General features: G+C 35.6%; 6 protein-coding genes, 1 long non-coding RNA gene and 1 other non-coding gene across 19 annotated transcripts; 3 read left to right on the top strand and 5 right to left on the bottom strand.

The window, feature by feature from the left end:
• The first annotated feature begins 963 nt into the window (after window positions 1-963).
• LOC127901518 (uncharacterized) lies at window positions 964-2,933 on the top strand. Of its 2 annotated transcripts, none has more exons than XR_008053733.1 (3): window positions 964-1,709; window positions 1,808-2,130; window positions 2,246-2,933. It is a non-coding gene; the product is annotated as an uncharacterized LOC127901518 (long non-coding RNA). The 2 variants fall into 2 exon arrangements; XR_008053732.1 differs by having other exon boundaries at window positions 1,808-2,161.
• A 426-nt stretch (window positions 2,934-3,359) lies between these two features.
• Window positions 3,360-4,751, bottom strand: LOC102630007 (uncharacterized). Its single transcript, XM_006490965.4, has 3 exons — window positions 4,447-4,751; window positions 4,113-4,259; window positions 3,360-3,873 (listed from the first exon to the last, which is right to left on the bottom strand). Exons 1-3 carry the CDS (start codon window positions 4,654-4,656, stop codon window positions 3,730-3,732), a joined length of 501 nt encoding a protein of 166 aa, XP_006491028.1. The 5' UTR covers window positions 4,657-4,751; the 3' UTR covers window positions 3,360-3,729.
• A 2,366-nt stretch (window positions 4,752-7,117) lies between these two features.
• On the top strand, window positions 7,118-8,578 carry LOC102630307 (elicitor-responsive protein 3-like). 5 transcript variants are annotated; one of them, XM_006490969.4, is made up of 5 exons: window positions 7,118-7,338; window positions 7,728-7,796; window positions 7,941-8,016; window positions 8,113-8,227; window positions 8,323-8,578. In XM_006490969.4, exons 1-5 carry the CDS (start codon window positions 7,272-7,274, stop codon window positions 8,362-8,364), a joined length of 369 nt encoding a protein of 122 aa, XP_006491032.1. In that variant the 5' UTR covers window positions 7,118-7,271; the 3' UTR covers window positions 8,365-8,578. The 5 variants fall into 5 exon arrangements, with proteins under 5 accessions (XP_006491032.1, XP_006491029.1, XP_006491031.1 ...); XM_006490966.4 differs by having other exon boundaries at window positions 7,131-7,338; window positions 7,896-8,016; XM_006490968.4 differs by having other exon boundaries at window positions 7,153-7,338; window positions 7,896-8,016; window positions 8,384-8,578.
• A 422-nt stretch (window positions 8,579-9,000) lies between these two features.
• Window positions 9,001-14,006, bottom strand: LOC127898609 (uncharacterized). Of its 6 annotated transcripts, XM_052438117.1 has the most exons (6): window positions 13,774-14,006; window positions 12,916-13,013; window positions 12,004-12,110; window positions 11,574-11,675; window positions 10,118-10,181; window positions 9,001-9,701 (listed from the first exon to the last, which is right to left on the bottom strand). In XM_052438117.1, the coding sequence occupies exons 4-6, from the start codon at window positions 11,615-11,617 to the stop codon at window positions 9,219-9,221; spliced, it is 591 nt and encodes a 196-aa protein (XP_052294077.1). In that variant the 5' UTR covers window positions 11,618-11,675; window positions 12,004-12,110; window positions 12,916-13,013; window positions 13,774-14,006; the 3' UTR covers window positions 9,001-9,218. The 6 variants fall into 6 exon arrangements, with proteins under 6 accessions (XP_052294077.1, XP_052294075.1, XP_052294076.1 ...); XM_052438115.1 differs by lacking the exon at window positions 12,916-13,013 and having other exon boundaries at window positions 12,004-12,240; XM_052438116.1 differs by lacking the exon at window positions 12,916-13,013.
• A 1,664-nt stretch (window positions 14,007-15,670) lies between these two features.
• LOC107178692 (uncharacterized) lies at window positions 15,671-19,464 on the bottom strand. 2 transcript variants are annotated; one of them, XM_015534182.3, is made up of 5 exons: window positions 18,898-19,464; window positions 17,167-17,262; window positions 16,676-16,771; window positions 16,094-16,226; window positions 15,671-15,973 (listed from the first exon to the last, which is right to left on the bottom strand). In XM_015534182.3, the coding sequence occupies exons 1-4, from the start codon at window positions 18,973-18,975 to the stop codon at window positions 16,113-16,115; spliced, it is 384 nt and encodes a 127-aa protein (XP_015389668.2). In that variant the 5' UTR covers window positions 18,976-19,464; the 3' UTR covers window positions 15,671-15,973; window positions 16,094-16,112. The 2 variants fall into 2 exon arrangements, with proteins under 2 accessions (XP_015389668.2, XP_024948280.1); XM_025092512.2 differs by having other exon boundaries at window positions 15,671-16,226.
• Window positions 19,465-20,217: 753 nt separating this feature from the next.
• On the bottom strand, window positions 20,218-23,300 carry LOC127901164 (digalactosyldiacylglycerol synthase 2, chloroplastic-like). The gene is made up of 5 exons (XM_052437714.1): window positions 23,141-23,300; window positions 22,581-22,892; window positions 22,203-22,469; window positions 21,077-21,423; window positions 20,218-20,864 (listed from the first exon to the last, which is right to left on the bottom strand). The coding sequence occupies exons 2-5, from the start codon at window positions 22,863-22,865 to the stop codon at window positions 20,363-20,365; spliced, it is 1,401 nt and encodes a 466-aa protein (XP_052293674.1). The 5' UTR covers window positions 22,866-22,892; window positions 23,141-23,300; the 3' UTR covers window positions 20,218-20,362.
• Window positions 23,301-23,494: 194 nt separating this feature from the next.
• On the top strand, window positions 23,495-26,454 carry LOC102608281 (hypothetical protein). Its single transcript, XM_006490979.4, has 7 exons — window positions 23,495-23,708; window positions 23,803-24,143; window positions 24,242-24,335; window positions 24,764-24,885; window positions 24,989-25,138; window positions 25,614-25,712; window positions 26,074-26,454. Exons 2-7 carry the CDS (start codon window positions 23,805-23,807, stop codon window positions 26,122-26,124), a joined length of 855 nt encoding a protein of 284 aa, XP_006491042.1. The 5' UTR covers window positions 23,495-23,708; window positions 23,803-23,804; the 3' UTR covers window positions 26,125-26,454.
• Window positions 26,455-26,610: 156 nt separating this feature from the next.
• On the bottom strand, window positions 26,611-26,709 carry LOC127901693 (small nucleolar RNA R64/Z200 family). The gene has a single exon (XR_008053937.1). It is a non-coding gene; the product is annotated as a small nucleolar RNA R64/Z200 family (small nucleolar RNA).
• Between the last annotated feature and the right edge of the window lie 83 nt (window positions 26,710-26,792).

Raw genomic sequence — 26,792 nt, 5'->3', positions numbered from 1 at the left:
GGAAGAGAAAGCAAACGAAAAGCTCGGAAGTGAAAGCAAAGTCCGCCCATCAACATTAATTTTTTCATAAAAATGATGAAGTCGATATCCATTATGACAAACTCGGGGGATTTGGCCTCTCCAAAAAGTAAAAGTAAAAGTTAAAAAAAAAAAAAAACTCTGGAGAGTTGGTTGTTTATTTTAGTTTAAATAATGGACCCAAATGTTTTTTTTTTTTTTTTGTAATTGAACTTAACAAGTTCTAGACTTCTAGTTTAAATGATGGACCAAAATGTTATTTTCATACACAGGTATTAAACTCTGGACAAAATGGATCTAAACTAAAGTAGCGTTTACATTTTGGATTCGAATGAGAATCTTGAGGAGTGAGAATTTTAGGATTGGGAGTGTGGAGTGGAAGTAGGTTGTTTATTTACATTAGAATGGGAGAATGGAATTGAAATCAGAATTCAATTTATGTGTTTACATTGTCTTGGATTGGAAGTAAATAGTTTTAAATTATAATTTTACTCTTATTTAAAGAATTATAATTTGTAATTAAAAAATTAATAAAAAATATATTTAAAAAATAAAATAAATATTTTATTATATTTGTAAATTAATAATAATTAATAATATTCTTAATTATGTAAATCATAATTTTTAATTAATTTTAATTTAAATTATGTGAATAAAAATTATTAATAATAGCAACACAAATGAAACATTATTATTGATAATGTAGTACAAAATTAATATTTTCTTAGAATAAAATATTTATTATTAATTAATTAATTAATTAATATTTATTAAAATTAATGTTTAATATTATTATTTTTAATGAATTTAATTTATAAAATAAAATAATATTATTATTTAAATAAATATAATATTTATTTATTTTTATTTTATTAAATTTAATAAAATAAATATGTTTATAATAATTATTTTTAATAAATATGATATTATTTATTTTATTAAATATTATTTATTTATTTTAATTATGAGGGTAAAAAGGGAAGAGGGGGAGTGGATTTCCACTCCCACCTCCCCCCATGGGAGTGGGAATCCCACTCCCCCTTTAAAAATGGTAAGTAAACACTGGAGTGAGAGGAATTCACACTCCCACTCAAGTGAGAGGAATTCACACTCCCACTCCGGTAAACACAACATAAATGTACTGATATTCTGGCATTCGACTGAGAGAGCCCGAACGATATGACATCATCATTTCAGTTGATGTTTTTTGAAAATGCAAGAGATGATGATTGATCATTGCCAATTTTGCTTTCACTTCCCCGGAAGAGAAGGGGGGGTGGTGGAAAAAGAACAACTACTGATGGATAATCTCCTCCACCCCGCGGTTCTTTCTCAGTGTTGCACATTTCATTACTCGTATAAAGCTTTTGGAGTCCGGAATATATTGCTTTCAGCTGTTGGAGTTTGTCTTTTCTTTTGAGTATGATGAAACGGTTACATTCTTAGTCGTCTCGTCTAGTCCATAATTATATCTCGACAATGAAAGTGGGATTGCTTAAATTTGTAATTATCAAAGTAGGTTAGTAAATTCATAGTCGACGTTTTAATGCTATTATAGTGTGTTCTTAGATTATATGTGGAATCTCTTTTGATAGAATATTGATGGTGATCTCTCTGGTGGATGGTTGCCCTTACTTTCTGCAAGACAATACTGAAACTGGGTTTTGCAGTTTGTCTCTTTTAGACCTTTGGTATTATTCTATCCACATTCATCTGGGCATTTGTCTATTAAGCATTAAGTTAATCTTCAGTTTCGTAAGCTCATTTTTCTTGAACTTATAACATGCAGTGGTCATGGCAGCACAGTCAGCAGCAAGAAGCTGCAAGTTGTGGTGGACCTGGTGGCACCATCTCCCAATCCGCTACGATAAGGAATGAAGAATAATGTTTGTAATACAAATCAGATTAAAAAATTGTGTAAAAAACTCATGTCAATGCTAATCCTAACTCTGTGAATTTGCAGATTTACAGAAGGATCGATGGTAATTCTAAAAAAGGCGAAGAAGCTGAGTCTCTAGTTGGTGTAGAGACTAAGACAAAACTTTAGCTCGTATATGTTTGATATCTTACTTCAATGGGTTATAACCAAATACGATAGATTTTATGTGTGAGGTGTGTAATCGAGTTTGAGCTCATAAACATTGTTAGTCCCAGTTAAAATTACATTCCAAGTATGATATACCCATACGTGTATTTAACTGATTCTTTAGACATTTTATCTGTGTAGATCTGAGGCGAAACTGAACTTTTTAACTGTGGCTGTCGTAGAAATCAGAAGGGAGCTCTCAAAGCTACCGGTTTAATTCATATTCTTATTGTCGAATCTAAGACTTCCAATCTATTAATTGAACAGCTCATGCAAACATGTTATTCTGTTGAATTATTGGTTTGAGTAGTGCTAAAGCGAAAACTCATGTATGGATGGGAGGCTAATGTTTGACAAAGTACGGGGCCATTTTTCAACTGTAGCTCTCTCGGCTATTTCCTTTCACATTTTACATGGGCCATATGGGAGCATTGAGTCAAGCCCCCAAAAGTACTCCTTGACTTCGTTTCAAGCATGATGGCATTGGCATGCAAAATCAATTCAGCTCCATTATTCGTCACCTTGGCAATTTTGCATGTTCATTCGGTGGCTCACAAAAGTCAAGACTATCCAGCCAAAATGGTGGCTATTTCACTGGATTTGGTCCAGGAATTTTTTTCGACAATAAAGCTTCATTTTGCCTATTAATAGAGAAAGCTCTTTGGAATTGTAAAGGAGTTCCAGAAGATCGTCTCTTTCTTCGCAATTGCCCCACTCGCAGGTTTTCACAATCTATATGTTGTAATGGAGATATTTGAAGTGGATTTGGATGGTCGTCAGTTGCTGTTGTTGAGTCCAGCTCCAGCCGTTTTAGCTCCTCACCACTAAAATACTGATGAAATGAAAGACGATCTTGCTTTTATTCTCCATATCACCAACAATCCATTTGTTAGCTACTACAAATGCAAATTGATCATTCCACTTAAACTATATAAGACGCTTCAACGCTTCAATTTAAATAAGTTAATGCAACCCATAAAGTTAAATGTGATAACTGCATGCTTGTTTGTTTTTGTGAGCCCCCATCAAACACAGAATTTGGAAATGGATAACAAACAAAATACACGATATCTGCTTTGCTTTGTTTTTGAGATTGCCATCATAAGCACAGCTATCTACCTTTCAGTTAAAAAAAAAAAAGATTTTGAACAGAAAGGAATTATTGTAGTGGCTAGGCACAGAACAGACGATCGGCAACTGCAATCAGCAGTACAGCAATGAGTAATCACATCATGGTACAATGATGTTGTGATGATAACATCGCCAATTATATGATCTCAACATGGGGGCTTTGGCTTGTGAATTCCTGCTATAAATCAATATTCAGCATAACTGACTACATTGCAGAGTTTACAACTAAACCACCACCCTTTTTTTTTTTTTTGCCCCCTTCTCTGTTTCAGTGGAATGGGAGGGTCAAACCCACTATTTATCTTAAAGTTGTTTCAACTGAGCATTTGCTGCACCAGAGCCACGTACCATAGATGGAGAAATGAGTAAAAGACTGAAATGCTAAATAGATACAAATACATGTATACATCAGACTGACCCATAAACCAGCAACATAATCAGAGGACATACTACAAATTCCTCCTGCCCTTCTACTAAGTTTATAATTGAAAAGTTCATAACTTGGCAATTGGTGTATTGTAAAAGGTAGCACGAGAAGCACATACTAGCTTCCCAGTGTCGTTGAATTTAAACTCCACTGCAACCACGGTCACATTTCTTCCACTGCGCACAACAGACGCTTCCATTATCAACTCCGCCTGTGTATTTAAGAACAGAAAAACAATCGTGTAAAGAAAAAAAATTAAAAAAAGCACTAAACTTGGGTAAACATATAAAATGTACAGCGGCTGGGGCTGGCCGTTGAGAAGCTTCATATAAGATGATACAATAGTAAAGTCACACAACGCAAAGATTGAAACAAAACTAGGAGCATTAATGCCAGATTCAAGGGTCAAAATCATACAATTAGGCTGTGTTCAAAATGAAAGGAGCTTACATTACGTGGGGCAGCGGAAAGATAAGAGATGCCCAATTCACCGAGAAAAATCTCCTTATCCTCAGCAACAACAGTTCGAGCACAAGCAATTGCCATTCTCTCCGAGAAAGCTGCAATCGCCCCTCCATGTATTCCATCAAAAAAGTTCTGATGAAAATAAGCATGCATAAAAACATTCAGTTTTCGATTGATTACTACTGTAATTTTGATCCGTTCAGCAACCAAATATTATACACCACAAGAGCCAAAAAGAAGAATAATCCAAGACACACAACGACACATATTGACTGACTATTGACATTGAGAATTTAAAATATATAGAGAGAGAAATTACGAGGATAGCGGGTTTAACAGAGAGGTGGCAGATGAGGCGGCCCCGTTGGATTTTGTGGACTTTGATATGGCGGCCAAGAATATTGGAGTAGGAGTCGTTTGTACAGCAATCGTCCGGAATCGAACTGGAAGCTCCCACCTCCTTCAAGAAAACGATAACTTTAGACACGTCTTCAGGATCTACTTCTTTCGCCGACGACTGTTGCGCCATTTTTGACACCACCCACCCGATTTCGGATCGCTCGACGGTTTATTATTTCTTTTTACTCCTATTTTTATTATTTACTAATTGTTTTTTGGCACAGCGGACCAAGGAAAAAGCCCATTACTCCTCCTTATGAATAAGCCCTCTGACACGTCCTCCAAATTTTTTATGAACCATCTTTGAAAAAAATAATTACTTAAATAATTAAATATAAATTAATTTATTTTTATTTTAAATAAAAATTTAATTAAGTACTTAAATAATTTTTTTAACAATTTTTTTGTACTCTCATTTCATAATTTATATTTTCATTTTATGTTTAAATTAATTTTTTAAGAAAATTATAAAAAATAATTTAAGATTTGTTTGTATTTTATAAATAAAAATTTTCAAGAATTATTTTGTTTTAGTGAAATTGGAACGTGGTTAATTTTAATGATTATGTGTTTGAGAATAAAATTTGAAAAGGGTGTTACAAGAACTTTAAAAGGGTGTGATAAGAATTTTATTGCTGTACAATGGTGTCTTGGATTCACATCCAGGGTCCTGTACGATGGGAGTATTCTTATTCTCTGCACCGAGTGTGCTATATGGTAACGTCATTCCCCATTCAGGTGAGATATGTTCTTCGCAAGGCTACTTTTGATGTTGATTTTCTAGCCAATTGGGCGTGCAAGTATCAGACTAGTCAACGTTTTTTTTTATCTCCTCGGAAGCTTCCCAAAAGCTTATCTGATATTCTTTACTTGGATGCTCACGCAATCTCCCATGTCAGACGTTAGGATTTTATCTTTTTCTTGTATCTCATTTTATCTGTCTAACCCCCACCACTATGATGGTTTTTTTTTTAAAAAAAAAAATTATGTGCTCGTACCTTCCAAATTTTCAAGCTGGAATACAACCAAAGCTAAACTGTCAAAAAAATAAATAAAAAATCACATACACAGTGATAATAGAGTGAAAACGAATTTTATCATAACAGCCCCTTTCAAATTGCGATGCAAGAAGACGATGTTAACATGAGAAGAGATTTCTAGGCTCTGTTTTCTTGTTTTGGACAATATTGTTTATTAAAATTAAAAGAAAACAAAATAAAAAACAACACTCTCAGTTAAAGCCGAATACACCATACAGCAGCTACTTGCGTGTAAGTGAAACAGAAGTTTAAAAGAAACAAAAGAGAAACGAATAATTAATGAACCCTTGAATGTAGACCCTCTTTGTTTCTCTGGCTCGGCTGGAACTGATATCAAATACCGGATGAATTAAAGAAACCAAGCCCTCATTATTCTCATAACCGTTACGATCTTTAGCTTCCACCTTTTTTTAATTTTATTCAACCAAAATAAGGAATAAATAAATGATGATCTAACTTTTTAGCAACAATCTTTGGATTGTATGTAAATGAAACTTTCAATATCAAACTCGCTGAAGGAAGAAAACAAAAGATCAAAGCAAAAACAATTTTGAAACAACACCAGAGAGTTCAATTGATATGTTTATTAAAACGTTTTCTTGAATAGAAAGAAATTGACAGTGAGAGTGTAACGGCTAAAAAGAAGAAACTAGAAAAACAAATAGGGTTGATGGGACTGTTAATTAAAGATAATTTATTAAAAGATTTTGGGTATTTAGGAAAACAAATAGATTCCGAAAGCTTCGTTCAAATTGGTAGACAAGAATAGAGGGGGACAAGATCAAGAAGTCGAAGTGAACTGCAAAGATTAGGTTTTATTTATTTATTTTATTGTGGAATTATTATTTTTGATATAAATGCTCACTCATTATTCTATTAAATGATAAATTTTATCAACTGCTTTGATCATGGAATGAGATGTTAGGATTGACCAACGCAAATAAAATTTAGCGTTAGGTAGTGTGAGCCCATATAATTGTCCATTTGTATTTAAAATATACATTTAATTAATTTTTAGTTAGTGAACAAAAATGCAATGCGTTTTTTTTTTTTTTTTTGTGAACAGAAAAAGTAATTGGCTGAGTTTTTCTACTATGAGATCAAGTAATTGAATTAAATTTTTTATTTCAAGTTAAATTACTTGACTAAAATAGTTTAAATGGTGTAAAATCTAAATTTTCAATTTATGGGTCAAACGATATATAATTTTATTACGAAATCTCTGCATTAATTTATTAACTAAGATAGTAGTACTTCACTTTGTATTTGTAACGTTACTCTCAGAAAAGAATATTCTATTGTTTGGGTGTTAAATTTTTTTTTGGGGGTTTGAGGGGTGGGGGGGGGGGGGTGCTGTTTCTAGTAATTTAAGATTTTCACTAAATTGGATAGATATGGTTTCCTAAAAAAAAATCCATCAGGATTAAAAGATATACTATCTTGAAAAATATATAAATAAAAATAATTAAAGAAATTCTAAAAGAGTTTCTTCTTTTTGAATATAATTCCAAAAAAAAAAAAAGATTTGACCATTTTACAACTGTAGCTGACTCAGTTATTAGCAGGTAGGTTGACCGTTACACACACACACACACACACACATATATATATAAGTAAATGGTGGGTGAGGGTGACGGAGAACAGAACATCAGACAGCTGACCACCAAATCAACCAAATTTCACCTGAACTGAACATCACCGAAAGATGCCAAGAGGAACGCTTGAAGTCCTTCTTGTTGGCTGCAAAGGCCTCGAGGATTCTGATTTCCTCGGTACGATCCCTTTGCTCTATTTATACGGTCTTTTGTTAATTGACCAATTATTTTTGCTATTCCTAGGAATTAGATCTATTTTCCGTTTACATTCATAAATATTTATTTGTATGAGAATTTTTTATGATCTGATGGTTTTGACTTTGCGCATCTGCAGTAATACTTACGCAGTGATTGTATTTAAGCGATAAACATTGTAACGATCTCATCAAATCACATCGACAAATAATACTATCAACCCTTACCCCTTTGTTTGTTTGTTAACACATGTAATCTTATATATATTGTTCTAGGTGACAGAAAATATCTTTTTAATTAATAATGGAATCATCTATGATTGTATCTGTTAATGTAGTTGGTTATGAATGTTCGAGTTTTCTTCATTCTAGCAGGTAGTGTAGATCCGTATGTCGTTCTTACTTGCCGGACACAGGAGCAGAAAAGCAGTATCGGATCAGGTTAGTTTGTTGCTACTATGACAACTTAGTTCTGGTAAGCAAATTCCGATCAGGCCATAAGACCATTGATCACGTCCTTGAAAGATTGATTCTGAACAGGATCTGGACCTGAATGGAACGAGACCTTCGTGTTTACAATTACAGGTGATGTTACGGAACTCACTTTGAAAATCATGGACAAGGATACATTTAGCAACGACGATTATCTTGGAGAAGCAACGTCAGTTGTATTTTCCCTTTTTATATATATATAGAAAGTAGTGTACACGAACAAATTAAGCTTAATTAGTTGTGGTGTGAGTATGACTTCTTACAGCATTTCATTAGAGCCTTTGTTCATGGAAGGAAGCCTTCCTCCAACTGCTTACAATGTTGTTAAGAACCAGGAGTACTGCGGGGAGATTAGAGTTGGCCTTACTTTCACACCCGAGGTAACCGCACCACTTCATGAAATTTAGTTTAGATAGTTAAACTGTGAAGATTACAATTTTACAACTTGCAATTTTCATGCGTGCATCACAAGAAGATTATTTCAGCAAAGCAAATACTCTCCTGCATTACTCAATGACCCCAGTTCCTTGTTGCAGAGAGACGGCGACGGGGCATACTGAGCTGAGGAGAACAGAGTTGTCGTCGTGGATGGGGAGAATCGTCTTGCATAATATGACAATTTGTTTTGGATTTTGATGTTTTTCTTTCACCAAAGAATCAAGTGTTTGTTTGGAAATATTGGTTTCCTCTGCGTATTTGTGTTTAATTTTCTCCAAGAGAATTCTCTCTTATCCAATGACACCCTGTGCAAGGCAACTATGTGCCACAAAGATGGAGCTTAACTTTAATATGCTTGCCCAGCCCTACCAAACACAGTCTCACCACCGCCATTATAATTAAAAATAGAGGCCAAGAAGCATGTCGTGTGACCTTTAGGAACTTGCTTCTCAAAGGAAAAACTCTCCAACAACACTCCATCGGCACCACATAAAACAACCAAAATCATCTTAATGATCGATTGCGTTGGTTCCACGTTCTTGAGCATCGGTCTCGCCGGGAGGACAGATTGCCAGAGAAAACTTGCTCGGATAATGAAACTTGTTTAAACCTGCTACCCTTAAAAATTGGAAAAAGCAGAAACAGCACGAAGTTTCCCCTGGCCGTTTGCTGATAGTTTTATGCGAAGCATAAAAAACAGTAAAGCATCAGCATGTACATAGAAAAAGCCTCTTAGGTAGATTATAAAAATAAAAACCTTAGAGCCTCCTAAAGTTTTAGAGGCCGCCAGCAAGACTTTTATGAAGTTTAGACTTCTGCAAACATAAACTTAAAAACAGAAAGAAAGCATAACCAGGTTTTTGACACAAACAACAGCAGCCATAGGTTTATCGCTTCTACGGTGCTTTATTTATTATACTGGAGGCTGAAAACTTAATTATATCTCCCTGCTGCACTCTTCTTATGACCCCACCTACGGAAGCGCCTAGGCTTGGAAGCCCCAGGCCTGGGCCTTGGGTTTGCCGCGGCAAATTCTTGAATCATGGCAGGGGGGATTGCCACCAGAGGAGATTTTTCTTCACCATGGGACCTTGCTGGCACAGGAGGAACATTGGGTATCTGCTGTAAAAAAAACAGTTGTTCATGAGTAAAGGTGTCTGCTGCAGGAGCTGAGAGGTTGTCACTTGCATTATTCTGGGGTTTCAGATTCTCTCCTGCATCCGCACTTTTCTCCGAGTCTAAGCTCTTGGCATCAGTGCCTTTCTTCGAGATCAAACTTTTCTCAATATCAGAGCCTTTCTCTGGGTCCAAATATTTCTCAATATTAGCACCCTTCACCGAGTCCAAACTTTTCTCCAAATCAGTGCCTTTGTCTAAGTCCAAGTTTTGCTCAACTGCACCAGCAAGAGAGGGTAGCTGAACATCACATAACAAATTATCTGCCATACAAATCTAAATTAAAGAGTTATTAATTTCAGCATGTATCTTCTACAGTAACAAATAACAACACTTTAGAGAGAGACATTACAAGTAATTATAAACTCTTTTACATGAATGACACGATGCTCAGCTCAAAAGTACCCTCAAGGTTTTATTGTGAGACAGATTTGATGATACATGTGGAGCTGTTTTGGTAAGGTGATAGCCAGCCTGGGTGGTAAGATCACTAGATGGTATATTACAGAATCAGAAGAAATATCATCTTCACAAGGTAATTCAAGTTTTTAAAGGGTTGCAGGTGAGTGACCACTAATTCTGCACCCAGTCATTGTACTTGTAAAGCGGGGGAAATGAAAGTCCTTTCAGTATAGTCATGAAGGTAAGAATTTTACTCTGATCATCAGCAGACTCAGAGCTCTGGCCAGCATTTTGGTTCCTCTGCCACCATGGGAAGTTCTACAAGAGAGAAGATGAAGGACAAATTAGGGAGGGAAAAGAAAAAAGGGAAATAACTACTCCAATCAGAAGACTATATTTACAACAAGAATAGCATTTTACAAGGAAACCAACAATAAGAAAATGATAATAATAAAATCTACAAAAGGAGATACAGGGTGTAACTGTGGAAGAGTTGAGGCCTTATCAGAACCAAAATGTTAAATCGTGATATCATATCCATAGCAAACCCAACAATTAGACCCTAAAAGGTTTACGATCATCATGACATAAAGCAGCTTTTCTTTCTTGCTCTGGCTTCCTCAAACTATCTCACCAAGGGCATCCATCTCTGCCTTGTTGGCTACTTCAGAGTTGAAAATCTTTGATACAGCAGAAGCAACACCATCTTCATGGTCTAGAATACTACACACAGCTATTCCGATTTTAAATATTGATTGAAACTACTCAAGGAACCACAGCGGAAGTTTAAAATTATAACTACTCAGCAGGGAGAACAATTTTCGAATAAGAAATGGCATTTCATTAGGAATAAGGACTTCTATTGAAAAGAGAAACAAAAAGGTGGTTAACTTTTAAAACCCAAATACACAAGCCAAGGTCACTTGGAGGAGCTGAACTAGTACTAGCCAAACAGAAGTTACAAACTATGTCGTCTACATTATATGCAATAAAGGAAGAAGAATACTGACCAATTACAACTATTACCAGAAAGAAAGCCCTCTTTAGCCTGAACTGAGGCAAGTTTCCAGGGTTTTGACCTTTGGCAAAAATTAACCATTTCCCCTTTAATGTTTAAAGTCCACCACAACCACTCTGATGTTGCAATGTTAAACGAGCTGATACACTTTTAGGAGGGCTATTTGGTCTTTTTCTATAGACAAATCTGATAGTTGAAAAACGAATGGACTTTAACAAAAATTTTGAATAGAAAATGTTGTCACTTAGTGAAATATTATTAACGGTAGGGGGCTTTATAAACCGGAGGGGAGAATGACAATGGTAGTGTCAGAGAAGTCTGGAGCACCGAGTGCTTTGAACAAGATTTACAAAAACAAAAACAGTTCAATTGAAAATACTAATGTCTAATGGTATGAAGGATGGGCAAAAACTGCAATAATTACTAAGTCCGGCTAAGCTAAGTTGGCCCAAGACGAATATATGTACTGAATTTTTGAAAGCAATCAACAAAAGCAAGTACTGAATTTTTGAAAGCAATCAACAAAAGCAAATAACTAGCACGTACAATATGGTTCCATATATCATTTAGCAATATTGAAATTCTATCCCTTGTGATTCCTAATATTAACATTCGAATTTTAGGCATAAGCTGAGAAAAAATAAACAATATTACAGATAAAAAACATTAAAGCAAAAGAAGCTCATACTTACCGGCACAAAGATGGGAAGCTCAGCGTTTTTGGCATAGATGACATATCGCATCATATCCTCATAGGAGGAAAAACATTGTCCTGTTCCAGGGCAGATTTAGGACTGCAACAGCCACAGTTCCAAAGGAACATGTCAACGAAATTCCCTCTTATTTTATTTTTTCTCTTAAAAGTTTAATTCTACCATAAGAAGGAAAGTAGGCTAACAACATTAAAAAAAAAAAAAAAAAAAATTTCAACACCAGCTAAGTGAGCTACTCCTGATCATTATTGTTAAAATTGAAAATGAACAGTAATGGTAAACTGATCAGGTCAAATCAATCTACAACAACAACATTGAAAAAAAAAATCTATTAAGTGTTATGATAGCACTGGAGGCAAATAATTTACATAGTAGCAATCACAAATATATTGATTAAATGCTTAATTACCAAAACTTTAGACCCATCTTTCTTCTTTTTGATCTCAAGGCTCCAGCCATCAGGAATCGGCCCTGATAATTTTTTGTCTGCCATATTGGAAAATCTCTCCTTCAACTCTGTGTGAGAAAAGCAGCTTAAACTAGGTTTTCCGATGCAAACGAGGCATTATAAGGGCAATGCATAAGACACATAAGCTGCCTCTAACGCCACATGTTCCCATTATCTCCGCGTGTTAACACTGGAGACCTAAAACGTGCCCAATGATAAATCAGGAAACTAATTCTTCTTATTTGCTAATCAACCCTTTTAGTTAGTAAATATTTTCTTTTACATTTATTGTGCGTGCAGTGATAAGCAAACGAAACAAAACAAAATAGCTAACCTTTTTTAAGGGAATAGAATAGCTAATTGAAATTGGTAAGTTTTTCTGTGATGATAAAAAATGCACAAAGAACTAAGAGCCACTCCATAGTAAAGAATAATAAAATCCAAGTCACCTTAAGTTATGCAAGGTAGACTACCTTCTCTACAAGCACAGCATAGCTGAAAGAAGCAGTCTCATTTTTTGTCCCCAAAAAGGTAATCAACATCAATAACAAACATTCAATTATCAAAAGGAAGTGGAAGACCCTCAATAGTCAGATTGTTCACTGACATTTACATGAAAAAGCTTTTCAATGAACAATGAACCTGTAATCAGGAAAGTAAAGGCTATTACAGTGTTGATCCCTACAATTCCAAAGCAAGCCAGCACATGAAGTGGCAGCTATAAGGACTTGCCAGCCCCTCCCCCAATTGTCACCCACTTTTCCCATTTTAATGGTAATAAAATTTAACAAAGAAATGTATGGCCCTGGAGCAAAAGGCAAGGAACTTCCAGAAGGTTGTTCAAGTTTCAAGACAAGTTTCCATCTCACTTACTTGATGCGATTTGCTTGGTAAAAAGACTTCCCAAAACTAAAGGTGTTTGTTCAGTTTTTAGAGTCTCTAGAGCTAGCAACCAGGCCCCCGGCCCTAACCTAACGAGAGATAGGAATACATTAGGGCATAATGCATTTAAGAACACAACATCAAAGAACAAATGCAATTCAAACAACAGTTTCTACAAGAGGACATGGAAAGCTTCCCACAGGTAAGTGCTTTCCTTTTCTACTCCATTGTTTCAAGATCTAACTGTGCAACAAATATTTTCATTTGTCAATGATGACGCGCATTCAGTGTCTGCCTGGAAATCAGTTGAAAGAACAAGATACAACTATTCAACAATTAGCAAGACGGAAGAAAACTGCACAAGCTAAGCCTTTCTTTCATGAAACGTTCATAAACCATAAGTCAAACTGATCAGGTGTCTCGACTTAGCCCTCGGTTATGCCATTTCAGTAAAATTACTTTCCAATTAAACACATTGCAGATGCACTAAAACATATAATAGCTCTCCAATTTATCTCAGTACAATATGAATTAATAACTAAGGTAACAAATTTATATCCTCTCCATTTAAAAGCCTCTGGGGAACATACAAACACAAAAGATAATAAACAAAACGGTCTTCTAGCAATTGGAAAGAAAAGCCAGCTAAATAGTTAAAATAATTAAACAAAATTAATTAATTTCTAAAAGCAAATATCTTTGAAACACTTTCTGTAACGCTTTTGGGAGGTAATACAAGAGGAAAGAAAATCAAGTTCTAAACATTAACTTGCAAGTAGAATAATACTAAAAACAAACTAGAAATGTTTCATTATGGCACTTTGAAATAACCGGAGCGATCGAGAGAACCTTTACTTCTTCCACCGTTTTCTCGGCAGCCAAACGTAAATCAAAGACGCGAAAAAGTTGTTAGACCGTTTCTTCGGTGTCACCGTAAATACCGCCATAGCTTCCCGCTCAGTCAAACGACACCGTGTTTTTGCCGCCTGTGAGAGGGCGGAAAGCCCAAATTGCCAAATTCTAACAACTCGCAGTTTTGTTTTTCCTTTAATAGCTCCTTATCTTTTCAAAGGGAGCACAAACTGAGGGCCGTTAAGATAAATAGCTCCAAAAATGTTGGTAGATGACAAAAATACCCTTATGTTTTGAAGAGTTAACACTTAACTGGCGCGCTCATATATGAAAATGATAATCTAGCTATTAAGTACCAAAACATTAACATAATAATCATAAATCAATAACCATCAAACGATGAATAATTATAAATCACAATTAACTTGGAAAGTGTTAACATAAATAGCTAAAATTGAAAGCTTAAAGCATATACATGTTCAGAATTAAGAAGCTTAAAACTGGGAGAAAAAATTCAACAGTAAAAACTGAAACTGATCAAAGTTTGGTATTTGATCATAGGTTTAAGTTCGCATTACTAGAGGAATTTAGCATTGTACTCGTGCAAAGTATCTTAATCCTTTGTCCTTGTATGTATTTGGTGTAAAAGTGCCAAGATTTATTTAGAGAATAAGCTTTAATAAGTTGGTGAAACCTTTATACTACGTTATTTAACCTCTAAATAAATAAGAAGGCACCAGAAGAATCTCCTTAAATAAACATAATCGTGCCATTCAACAGACGGTAACAAATGTTATTCTGTTGTCTACTGCAAAAATTAAATATCTTAAATTGGAAAATCTCATAACTGAAAAGGGAATAGAGGAAAAGAATTGATTTATGATCTCAACTTATTTGAAAATCTCAAGGAAATAAATCATCAAGAAGTTCAAGCAACTCTTAGTAGCCTTTACTCCAGACCATCTTTCTCTTTTTTAACACCTGTGTTGGACGATGGGCGACCCACCCGTCCCGCACATGGTAACTGCTTAAGTAGTTACCATGTACGTTCGATACGGTTTTGGGAAGTTGATTTAAAATCAACTTCCCAACCTTGGCATATAAAAAAATCGATCCAACACATAAACTTTTAACTGACTGTTCTCTTCCTCTCGTTTTCTTAATGCAAAACTAAGAAAAAACTGAACAATCTAATTTGAAAAGGCATTTGATATTGTGATCAAGTGTTTTCTATCTGTGATTTCTTTCCACCCATTGACGTGATTCAACGCTCAATTATCCTGCTGCTTGAAGAAATGTAGGCTCTTGAACACCTTTTACTTTCCATCAGCCCGGTTCCCATTTTGTGGTTCCTCTTCTATTATTATTATTATTATTTTTCCTTGCCAGTTTCAAGACACTATGAACATTGCAGACGAGCTAGCAAAATCCCAGTCAGTGTGTGTTTAGATGGAATTTAACAATGTATAGTAGCAAAGATAAGAGTATGGAAAATCTAAAAAGTAGACGCTAAGTACACATAATTTATCGTAAAATTTTGCCAATGTGACAGATAAAATTAGACTGGAAGTATTTCATATCTATGAATTTGATGTCACCGTAAAAACCTTCTATAAAGAGATGTAAAAAGATGCAGGGCCCGCCGGGAATCTAGTTGCGATTGAGATATCCGACTAATACAGGCATGTTCGCAAGGAATAATCATTCCACTGCCATGGCCTATGAGGTACTACAAGAGATGGAAAAATATCACGCTCTAAAACATTCATTTGCAAGTGAACTAATACATAAAACAAACAAGAAACTACTGGGTTTGATGCTTCATTATGTTAAAGTTAAAGGATGTTATTTTTATGAACTAGTTTGAAAAAACAACCGAAGCAATCTGCGAGATTTTATTTTTTTTTCGTTTATATAACATAAAATTCCACCGTTTTCTCGGGAACCAAACATAGACCAAAGGCACGAAAAAGTTGTTACGCTGTTTCTTCACTACGGCCACAGCCTCCCTCAATCAAAACGACATCGTGTTTATGCCCCCGGGGGCGGCGCAATTCGCAAACGACAATTTTTTCGCAATTCGAAATTATTTTTCCTTCTAAATACTAAGATAAAAGTTCCAATAATTTATACATTATGACACAAATACCCTTATTCTTGACCGTTAAAACGCGCGCGCTGCATTGACGTCATCTAGCTGCTAAAACATCAACCATAAAAAAGTCTTAACAGAAACAACTGAAGGTCAAAGGTGAACACAAAAGCATCCATATTAATGTTCAGAGTTCAGAAGCTCAAAGTTGGGAGACAAACGCACATAAATTGAAACTTGGAGTTCAGCTTTTGAATATAGGTCCATGGCAATTGCGGATGTTATGCCCCCCTCGGCCACAGCGCTTGCACTTCCTAACTTTTTCATTTGCGCGTCCAAACAACATTTCATTATAGATCTGAAAGTTCAATAAATAACAAGTTAATGGCATTAGCTATCATTATTTTTAGCAAATGTTAAGAGAAGTTTGTGAATTATGAGACGAAATATATGCTTTAGTGAGCACTCTATCCACCATATGGTGAGCATCTGGACACGTGATAAAATTATGTGACTATTTTTAAATGATGTTAAAGTTGGAATAAAATCCTCTTTTGATATAAACTCTATTGAGTTTTTAAACATCGTCTATCATGTGTCTTTTAGTGATAGTGTAGGGATAAGATTTATTTTTTTTTATTTTTTTATTTATTAACTACTAATCAGCAATTGAATTATTTACTCAGAACATGATCATATCAGGAAATGATATTGATCCGTTAAAACTATATAATAACAAGATAATGCACGTGACACTCTCTATCGCTCATTAGAACATTACTCATTGCAAGACAACCAAAAGTTTACCTTAATGAGTCTATCAGAGCAATTACATTCCGGAGCAGTGTGTCCAGTGCACCAGCATCGAGTGCAACGCACTTCCACTGGTTGGTTACAGTCCACCTATTAATTTTTAACGGAGAAAGATAAATGAAATGAGAATCACTGGATGAATAAAAAAGGAAAGAGATCATGAAAAAAAAAAAAAGGAGTCTTAATAGGAGTTTCATTGATAGTGTTAAACTTTAATAAAAATATAAGAAGAAAGGGTCGCAAAATATGAAGAAAAATTGCAGTGTGTTTGTGTAAAACCACACAGCATCGTCAAATGCCAAAATGCTAGATTCTGCAGCAATTTCCCAAAAGCTCAAAACAATCCATTGGTTTCTTCAACTTTTGTTTACCAACCTAGGTAATCCCTATAGTAATATTTTGCATCACATGATGATCAGTAATTAATAGATTAAGTAAAATAATTCATACAGAAGAAGAGGAAAGATTAAGGAGTTAAAACTGACCCTTTGAGGAAGGTTTGCTCGGCTTGCATATGCAACATAACGGTTCAGCTCCTCTCTTGTGTTAAATGTTTGATGTGTCTCAATATTGGTGAATGACTACAGCAGTCACAATAAAAAGGGTTATTTTCTACTCTGTTAAAATATAAATGAATTTCCAACTTTCCAAAATTTTTTCCAGGTTCATGTGCTGTTATGTCTAGTAAAGTGAAAATGAGAAATTGGAAAATGGCTTATCAATTCACATCAAACTCTAAACAACCTGAGAAAGGTACATTTCTACATTCTATACTACACTTTAGCTAAACTCAATTATTAGTCTATTAAGACTTTGGCGAAACAACAAAGTTTAAGCGTTTTAAGTTATCGAACACTTTAGTATTGCTGTTACATTAACCCATTGCTATATCCACCCAGAATTATACTCATGCATAGAAACTTAAACCTTTGCCCTTGCAAGTACCTGATATAAAGATGCAGAGGCTAGTTTAATACCCTATTTGAGTGAAAATCTTTGACAGAATGATGAAACCTCTACTATACAGTAGAAGGTCACTCAATCATCACAGGGTAAGAGCAAGGACTTCATGTCGGGGATATATATTGCTTTTGTTTGGAAAAAGGTATGCACGTATGCAGGAAAGGGCTGGAGATCTCACATTGATTTACAAGCTAAAATCTTGATAGCTGGTCACAGTAACACTCAATAATGGTTCTCGGAAATAGGCAATCTTTACTAGGCAAGCCAATTACATCCAAATGCTGAATGATAGTTTTCCTAAAAGGTTTTAAGCTTTCAGATTGAATTTAATGTTCAGCTAGGAGAACAACAAAGCACTGTGAATCCTTAATCCTGATGCCTACATCGGTGCTGGTAAACAATTAAGGAAACGAATATGCTCGGATACTACCAACAAGTACACCCAATGCAGTAACTCTGACTGAACACTTGTTTTTACTGGATGAGTGAATCCATGCATACTGTTAGCTCGACAATGGACTCACTACAGGTTCCCTTTAATTAAACTATCCCTGCGGACACCAAAATTATCATACCCCAACCATCAGCACGCTAATCTCAATTTAAATAACAAGACACCAGCAGAATCTCTTTAACCAAAGATAATCATGGCATTCAACAGACGACAAAAATTGTTTGTCGTCTATTTCCAAATTTAAATATCTATAATTGGAAAATCTCAGAACATGCTCATGATTAAGCAACAAAATATGTGCTATTTTAAGACCAGCTTTTAACTTGCGTCGCCAAAGATCTAAATCATGACTTAAATGACCCAGATCTTCTTATCCAAGATAGATTCCTGTCTCATGTCTACCAGCACTTTACAAGAGCAACTAATTTGACTAGCTAGTCCCCTTAATATGGCTTATGGACTTAAGAACATAAACTTCAGCTGATATGCTGTCAATTTTGTTCCCTCCTTCAAAGATACAACCTTTTCCTTATTTGCAATCACTAACCTGCAGTGACAAAATAGTGATTTAACAAATATTAAGCTGTAACATGTATGCAAACCTTGACACAAAGATCTCAAACTACTCTATCGGCAGCAAGTGAAATTTAACTGCAGTAGCTTGCATAACACTCAACTAAAAGTGAAACTAAGAGGAGAAACAACAGATTTGAAAAAAGACTACCACAAAAACTGTTTGAAGCAATGCATTCAACAATATAGATAAGTTGGCATATAGTTGAGAGGTTAGTTGAATTACTTTCACCGTATCACCTTCTTCGATGACAGCAATCCATCCATTAGGCAAAGCATCGGATGGGTTCTGTTCATCAGCCATTGTTAGGAGAAATGAAAACCGACTGTGTAAGACTGAAGCTGTATGCAAGTGAGCTTGCGATAAGAACAAGGGTTTAAAAGAGAGAGCAGTGGAGGAGAAATGATTCCTGGGGAACCACGTGTTGGCATTTTCTGTGAGTTTGCAAAACGTGGAAGTTCACAGCAAAAAGATGATGCAAAAATTGGTTCTTTCTAAGTTCAGTTACGTTTTGCTGTGTTGTGCTCGAGTGAAATTGCAAAATCAGACAAAATAGAGTAATGGCTGATGAGTTGTACTACCATATGAGGAGAGCCAGCGGTTTTGGTTTTGTGAGGTTCTGTTTTGAATTTACTTTGTACCCAGGTGGTTTCGACGAGCAATGAGACTTGAAAAAGCAGCCGTTACAATACAGGATTTGAAAAAGGTCAGTTGTGTCCTCAAACGATGTCATTTTACCGCTAAGCAACGGAATCTTTATGAAACGACCTTGTTTCACCGGGAGCAGAAACAAATATTTTTCGAACGACGTTGCTTCTGGGGAATAGTTCAATTCACTAACGTGATATATGGCAACCCCTTGACAGCTCATTCAGTTCTATCAGATAGTTAACCGAATAATTAATTACTCGACGAGATTATACTAAAAGAGCCGAAAGTGAGTGTATTCTCAAAAATAAATGAGAAAGGAAATAAAATTTGTCGTCATAATTCTAGAAATCGTCACTAGATATTGAATTATTTATCTATTTATGCAAGATTATCAACAGATATGCATCAATTATTTGTTTGATATTTCTACAAAATAAACTTCAATAATACATTAACCCCTATGTTACATTTATCATGTGAAGAATTACCTGTTTATGGCTCAGAGCGCAAGAAGTATGCCGTTAACTGTGTTTTAATAGACACATTACATTTGCCAGGACTGTAAAGCTGATCGTAGGTGCAGCTTGTTGCCGTGGTAGTACTTATTGCCCAATTTGGTTGAGCAGAATCGAGTCACTTGACAAATGGACAAAGAGTCGGAGAGAAAACTGAATCTTCTTAGCCAAGGCCCAGAGTCCTCAAAATAGCGTTGTGCACTGACGTTTTAGCATAATTGCTGTCCAATTTCACTTAATTTCCTTTTCAGATTAATGACAGATAAAAACAACATATATCAGAAGAGTAAATCAACTAATATATGGAATGGCCGTCCCCCACTTTCTGCTTCCTGGGGCCAAAGGAAAGCCACCACCATCATAACATGTGCCCACAGTGTAGAAGAAAAGATTTTTCATTTGCAATTTCTAACTTCATTAGAACTTCAAGTACAAAAGAATTCAATGAACCCATACACGCTACACTTTCTAGGCTTTCAAGTATACAATATTTGAACAAACTACTTTTTAGAACCAACATTTTTTCAGCCTTGCTTGCTCATAGGGGTTACCAACCCAAGTTCTTTGCATAGCTCTTCGTCCGGATGCAAGCTCCCAGGAATTGCACCGAATGCTCTTCTCGATGTTTCAAATCCAGATGCTAAAAAATGCACATAAGCTGAAGCCTCCTCCATGTTTTTCTTCAAATTTAATGATGTGGATGCAAAGTGCTTTGAAGGACTTTTCGATGGTTTCTTCACAACAGCCTGGTCCAGCTCAGAAACTTGCAGAAACCGTTCTGTAGCAGACTCCCATGACAGTTGATGCCTCTGTGCTTCAGTTGGTAGAGCAGGCTCTTCAGCAAGTGCTTTCAGTGTGGCTTCAACAAACCCATTTCTGTCATCATAAGTTCGGCAATTTGGGAATTGCTTGAAGAAGTCATTTGAGGGGTGGTTGGCACAGACAACAATTTTTCCCATGGCCAATGCTTCAGCTGTGGTTGTGCAAACAACATCTGTTGTGCTTGGATTCAGGAACACTTTATAACTGTAAGAGGAAGGAAGGAAAAGAACAATGTCAATTTTGATTCCTGATCACAACCTACTAAACATTCTAAAAAAAATAAAATTTAAAAATTTAAAAAAAAAATTATCTACATTAGATAAAGAAAAAACAGAAATAAGGGAGGAAAGACTCTATGATTTATCAGAGATTTAATTGTCGAAATGCTGTCAAGGTTGGACATATAACATGCTTACTCATGGAATATGAGGTCAGCATGATCACGTCCAGGGTAAACTCTAACTACTATTTTTAACTTTTCAGCAGCTTCTTGAATTTGATTGAAGTCCTCCCCATTGCCATATAAATCCACTTCAAGCCCTGCTAGCTCCTTTTGATGGTCATCAAGAAGTTCAAGCAGCTCCTTATAGCCTTTACTCCACACCATCTTCCCAATGTAGTAGGCACCCTTTGCAAAAGCATGGGTCCCATTTTGTTGCTGCTCCTTTTTGTTGCCAATTTCAAGGAATTTAGGATTGACTCCATGAACATTGCAGATAATGGAATTAGCATATTCCTGTGTGGCAGCAGACAACCTAATTACCTGAAATCCCATAATGCTGTCCAGTGAGAAGCAATTTTCAACAACCAAACAGTGTGGACAAGCAAATTCCACATGGAAATCGCATTAACTAAAAGCTTCTAGAACAATCATGACTGGCTCATTTATTTTAGCTAAACCTCAGTCAACACATGTTTAGTTAGGATTTAACAATGTATAATATCTACAAATTTGGAAAATCCATTGATAAAATTAAGTATGCATGTGTTATCATACCATTTTGCTGATGTCACAGATAAAATTAGACTGGAAATACTTAATATTCATCAGACTGATGTGATGGTTTAACTGTACAAATCTTTTTGAAGACGCACAAAAAGATGAAGACCCAGCCGGGAATCTAGTTGCAACTAGGTTATCTGACAAATACAGGCTCAAACAGTCACGATCACAAAGAATAATCGTTGCATATAAAGGCTAACAAAGCTTGGTAAACTAATTGCATGGAAAGGTTCAAAATCATTGATCATGTGTGTCAGTCCCCGAAATAAATGTCAAATTCAACTGTTAACAACTTGCCTGATTAGTATGAGTTGATTATAGTATACAAAGGCTAAAAGCTGCTAAGTTGGACTTATAGAAACAATATTAAACATTGAATATCCAAAGAGACAAATAATGAATGTTCTATCCAAATGCCAATAATGAACATCCAGAGGCAAAAAATTGAAAATATTGGACCAGTAAAGAAAATTAATTGAACAATCAAAGATGCAAAATATACTGTAAATACAAACCAAACATCAACTCAGAAAGCATACCTTGTGGCAATAGATATCAACAAGCCAGCTATTTGCATATTTAAGAAGAAAAGCTTGTAATCGTCCATTCTTCTCTCTCTTGACATATTCTAGGTAATTGGTGTGTACAATTCCTACAACATAGCGGAATTTAGTTTTCCATCTTTTCCCATGATGAAACCACGTAAGATGCTCAGGCTCCTCAAGGACAGCAATATCTGCCACTTCATCAGGGATGACTTCCGATATGTCTCCTACACCAAGAATGCTCCTTTTATCTATTGCAAACTGCACCAGAAGCAATCCCATGAACAAACATTGAAATTCTTATTATTGACTGTTCGTAGCTTCTATCAAAGAAAATACTAAACAGTAAGAGTAATAAACATCAAATTCTACCTTTCCAGGATAAAAGCGTATATCAAAAGTAGATGTAAAACCAGTCCTCTCCTCAAGCCACCGACGAACATATGTCTCATGCTGTTTGGGGGAAGTGAAAGTGATGTTTTCGGGATATACTAGTTTTTGATCTATCAAAGATAACCAAGGAATCACCAAAGTAACTCTTGTTTCGCCATCTTTTGCAAGATAGGCAGCACGGAACAGAGGATTCACAGCTGTCCCAGTCAACCAAGGCAGACTTGCAGTTGTAAATATAGCAATATGCTGTTGTTTCCTATCCATCAATCATCAGCTCAAATACAATAATACCTGTGTCAAATGTAAATGGCGATTCTTATAAAACTAGCAGTAAACTAACAAAACGACGACTTCAACAAACAAAGCCAGAAACAGAAGCAGAAAACAATCCATAATTGTAGTGAAAATTTTAAATTCATAGGATTTTACAAGTAAATGATTCTCCGCTTTCCAACAATAAGCAAAGACAAAAAATTCCAAAGCACTAATAAAAGAACATAATAAGAGAAATAGAGCGCTTTGTTTGAATTTGATGATACCTTTCGATTTTTCTGAAGCAGTGTTTCAGATAAGAACACTTGACCTTGACGAGAATACAATTAATAGTTGCGCCAAAGCGACGACCTGAGAAACTGGAAGGAAAATGTGAGCAAAGTTGGTTTAATTTTGTTATTCTCGAGCAGAGGAGAGAATATAACGTGGTCCCTCCAGTTTTGTCAATTGCTTATACGGTGTCGTCACGTATTCGACTTGGGCCACGCCTTGTCATTGGTCGTCTGGTCCAGACTGTTCCATTGCGGGCCACACTCCCCCGGAATTGGGCTTCGCGTAACGGTTTATATTAGTGATAATTTAGTAATTACTTTGAGTGCTGATACATCCTATACCGTCAGAATTAGATAGATGATCAGCTATGTGATGATGATTATCAATTTAGCATAGAACAGACAACACGAGAACACGGACGGGAGTTCATCGGTGCTTCAGTTACTAAAGCGGAATGTCCCCGAAAGACACAGACTCCTAAAATTTAACATGAAAAACCTAGAAATGAGCCATTTTTACCGACGTAATTCAATTGATCAAAGCATATACGAGGATTAACCGGTAAGGATAGAAATTACAAGCATGTGCTTCGTATTCATCTGATTGCCTTTCGGTTTCCTAGATTCTGGAATCTCTAATTTGTGTATTCTTGAAGAAATGTTGATGGGCCACGCAGATGGTTTATCGGAACTTAGATCATCGAAGGATCATCTGCTTTCTGATCACGAGCTGGAGGTCGAAGAATATACTGACGATGATGACGAAGAAGCCGCCAATAGTTCCGAAGAAATATTGTATGCAGCTTCCTTTGAGGAACTTGCCAGTAATAGCGTCAAGTATGACACTATTATTTGGTTTTCCATATCCCTTCTGCTGGTTTTAGCATGGGGGGTTGGTGTTTTTATGTTGCTTTATCTGCCAATTCGAAGATATGTGCTTAAGAAGGATATTTCATCTCGCAAACTGTATGTCACGCCTAGCGAAATCGTTTACAAGGTATGTGAATACACACTTGTGATAAGGAAATAAAAAAGGAACATTTTGTATGAGGATAAATGTCATTGCTTATTTGTTTGTTCAATGTTTTTGTGAAGGTTTCAAGGCCGTCATTCATACCTTTTTGGGGCAAAACAACAAATGAGAGGCATGTACCTCTTTCTCTTGTGATTGATGTCATCATTGAACAAGGTACTGATGCTGGTCCTAATGCATAAGCACTTGAAGCTATTGTGCAACATCACAATTCACACACACACACACTTTTGTAGTATTTGTATTTGGTCAAAAGCAGAAAACATGGTTCTTTTGTTACCTTTTTTATGTTATTTTGTGGTCGTAGAAAGATATGGCTAAGGAAAATCTATGGTTCTGTTATGAAGTTTCTGCTACTTGCATGGCACCACTGAAGTAGGAGGAAAACTATTGCACACCACTGCCTGAACTTACAGCACAAGCTGGCTTCTGATATTTTCTTTAACACTTTCTGTATTGGCTTCTACTGATTGTGACAAATGTTTGTTGGTTGTTCCATCATTTTTTCGGTAACTAGAAAAGTACCAGATGCTTCTTTAGAAAGACTAATTTTTTTTCCTTTGTCCATTTTCTGATGTTTATAGGTTGCTTACAATCGATTTATGGAATTCATACCTTCAGAGTTGAAAGCATTGCACGTGGAAAAGCGGCACCTGTTGATGAACTACAGGTACAAGGGGTTGATAATCCTGTTCTTCTGAGGAAGGTAAATCAAGTCTCTTTTCTTCTTGTCTATTGTCTGTGTAAATTATGGACACTGAAGGCATTCTTTGCGCATACAATTATGGTAGATTTCCTATTTCCTTCAGGTCATTGTAACAGAGGCTGCAAAGGTCATACAGAATTCCAGTAAAAACTGGAAAGTAAATGCTTTCACTGGTGAAGTAGAAAGTATGTCTAGAATGGCATCATTGACAGAGGGAACAGCTGTTTTGAGATCGCCATCCAAGAGTTGGAAGGTAAAGAAAATTGTTAGATTTTCCTTCCTTTTTCAAGAGCTTGTTCAAGGCATTAACCAGTTGAAATATCTGTCTGTTCCTCTGTCCCAGTGCAATGGGCAAAAGCTAACCAAGTAAAGTGCTTGAGATGTTTAAAAATTTTAAAAGATATTTTTCTATTATATCTGACAGAACTGTTCTTTGGAAATGAATGTAGCTAGGTTCCACAGTTATTTTATTGTTGTCTTTCCATTGATTATGGAGAACACTTTCGATCGTATTTAAATCCTGGGGATTTGAGAAAATTCTTAAGGCTATTTTAGAAAATAATAGCTCTTTAACAATTATTGAGCTGAGCAAACCCTAGCATCACCCTTTTAGGAGTTTGCTTTCCTCCGTTTCCATTACTAATATCTGTTATCATCATTTGCTGGTTTCTGTGGTTTTCATGTAACTGAATGTAATTGTAACTCTTATTATTGCCTACATTGTGCAGATGGCGGGCTTACCGCGCCAAGCTTCAGTAGAGCACAGGGGCATGGTACCCGGGGAGTTGATCCTACATAAACTTGATGAAGTTAATAAATCAGTGAAGGTATGTATAATTCTTATAAAACTGTTCTCATTTCAGCCAACTGAATCCTTTCCTTTGTACATATACTGTGTTTCTTTTGGAGACGGTACTAATCCAAAATCAAGCATCTTGATTTGTGTTGTCTATTGGTGAAGTCCATAAAATGAGGACATACCTCCTTCTCCACAACCCTTATGAAATATCAAAATAGAACCTAGCATGCCAATTGCCAACCTGGTTGTTAAAGTTGAGTGCTTGCTTCAGGGACCAATGTTTGCATACTTATTCTGCATTAGGAAGAAATATATAAATGTAGATATGTTTGTGCTAACTGTGTTTTCTTGTCTTGACATTAACTTGCTTTTCTTGTCTTGGCATCCAGAAAATCGAGCTGCTATTTGAGAAGTCTCAAAATCCTCAAAAAGGCAACTGATAATAATAGAGTTGAGTTCTGGAGACTTGGTTTGCAAAACAGTCGGTCAGCAGTCTTACAAATTGTTATCATCCCTTAATCTAATTAGGTTCAGGCGCAAAACTTGCTGTTGTATAGAGAGAGAGAGAGAGAGAGAGAGAGAGAGAGAAAGTTGAGCCTATTTTGCACTCAACAAAATAGATTGTAAGTTGTAATCTGCCCTGTCCTTAAAGGAGGAAAGCTATTCAGTTGTCCTGGACTTACTTCAATATGTAATTTGAATGAATATATGTATCTTCATTGTCCTCAACTCTCTATTTTTTAATAGGAAGCTTTTATTATTATTTTTCAGTATTTAACTAATGAGAATGCTTTGAATCAAATGTCAAGATAATGAATGATCGGTAGAATACTCTGTCAAGGACCTTGATAATTCAGACTTGTAGAATTCAGATTTATAGTTTAATGCCATTCTCCTAAAAATGGAAGAGTGAACATCAAAGAATATAACTGCTCAGAATTACGAATATCCATTCTCATAGATTTTTTCAAAAAAATCTCTGAAGTCTGACATGTGAATTCATTCATAAATCATCACAGCAGTAGACAATTCGAAGGACGCATTAACCATAATTTTACAAAATAAGTAACAGATTGGGGTTTGTTAGACAAACAGAAATATGGGTTTC

Source organism: Citrus sinensis, chromosome 3, assembly GCF_022201045.2.
Source record: "Citrus sinensis cultivar Valencia sweet orange chromosome 3, DVS_A1.0, whole genome shotgun sequence".
Taxonomy (NCBI): domain Eukaryota; kingdom Viridiplantae; phylum Streptophyta; class Magnoliopsida; order Sapindales; family Rutaceae; genus Citrus; species Citrus sinensis.
Note: the sequence above shows the minus strand (reverse complement) of the source record. Positions and strands in the feature narration are given on the sequence as shown.

Excerpts from the sequence above, each read along its gene's own strand:
- LOC102630307 (XM_006490966.4), top strand. The coding sequence starts at position 7,272 with ATGCCAAGAGGAACGCTTGAAGTCCTTCTTGTTGGCTGCAAAGGCCTC. Across the intron at positions 7,797-7,895 it reads GAAAAGCAGTATCGGATCAG|GATCTGGACCTGAATGGAAC; the intron begins GTTAGTTTGTTG and ends GATTCTGAACAG. Across the intron at positions 8,228-8,322 it reads GCCTTACTTTCACACCCGAG|ATTATTTCAGCAAAGCAAAT; the intron begins GTAACCGCACCA and ends CATCACAAGAAG.
- LOC102630007 (XM_006490965.4), bottom strand. The coding sequence starts at position 4,656 with ATGGCGCAACAGTCGTCGGCGAAAGAAGTAGATCCTGAAGACGTGTCT. Across the intron at positions 4,260-4,446 it reads CTGTTAAACCCGCTATCCTC|AACTTTTTTGATGGAATACA; the intron begins GTAATTTCTCTC and ends TATTTTCATCAG. Across the intron at positions 3,874-4,112 it reads TTTCCGCTGCCCCACGTAAT|GCGGAGTTGATAATGGAAGC; the intron begins GTAAGCTCCTTT and ends TTAAATACACAG.
- LOC127898609 (XM_052438117.1), bottom strand. The coding sequence starts at position 11,617 with ATGTCATCTATGCCAAAAACGCTGAGCTTCCCATCTTTGTGCCG. Across the intron at positions 10,182-11,573 it reads AGCTTCCCATCTTTGTGCCG|AACTTCCCATGGTGGCAGAG; the intron begins GTAAGTATGAGC and ends TCTCTCTTGTAG. Across the intron at positions 9,702-10,117 it reads TGAGTCTGCTGATGATCAGA|CTACCCTCTCTTGCTGGTGC; the intron begins GTAAAATTCTTA and ends TGTGATGTTCAG.
- LOC127901164 (XM_052437714.1), bottom strand. The coding sequence starts at position 22,865 with ATGGATAGGAAACAACAGCATATTGCTATATTTACAACTGCAAGTCTG. Across the intron at positions 22,470-22,580 it reads TACGCTTTTATCCTGGAAAG|TTTGCAATAGATAAAAGGAG; the intron begins GTAGAATTTGAT and ends CTTCTGGTGCAG. Across the intron at positions 20,865-21,076 it reads GCTGACCTCATATTCCATGA|TTATAAAGTGTTCCTGAATC; the intron begins GTAAGCATGTTA and ends TTCCTCTTACAG.
- LOC107178692 (XM_025092512.2), bottom strand. The coding sequence starts at position 18,975 with ATGGCTGATGAACAGAACCCATCCGATGCTTTGCCTAATGGATGGATT. Across the intron at positions 16,772-17,166 it reads GAGCAAACCTTCCTCAAAGG|GTGGACTGTAACCAACCAGT; the intron begins GTCAGTTTTAAC and ends AAAAATTAATAG. Across the intron at positions 16,227-16,675 it reads GCTCTGATAGACTCATTAAG|ATCTATAATGAAATGTTGTT; the intron begins GTAAACTTTTGG and ends TTGAACTTTCAG.
- LOC102608281 (XM_006490979.4), top strand. The coding sequence starts at position 23,805 with ATGTTGATGGGCCACGCAGATGGTTTATCGGAACTTAGATCATCGAAG. Across the intron at positions 24,144-24,241 it reads CTAGCGAAATCGTTTACAAG|GTTTCAAGGCCGTCATTCAT; the intron begins GTATGTGAATAC and ends GTTTTTGTGAAG. Across the intron at positions 24,886-24,988 it reads ATCCTGTTCTTCTGAGGAAG|GTCATTGTAACAGAGGCTGC; the intron begins GTAAATCAAGTC and ends TATTTCCTTCAG.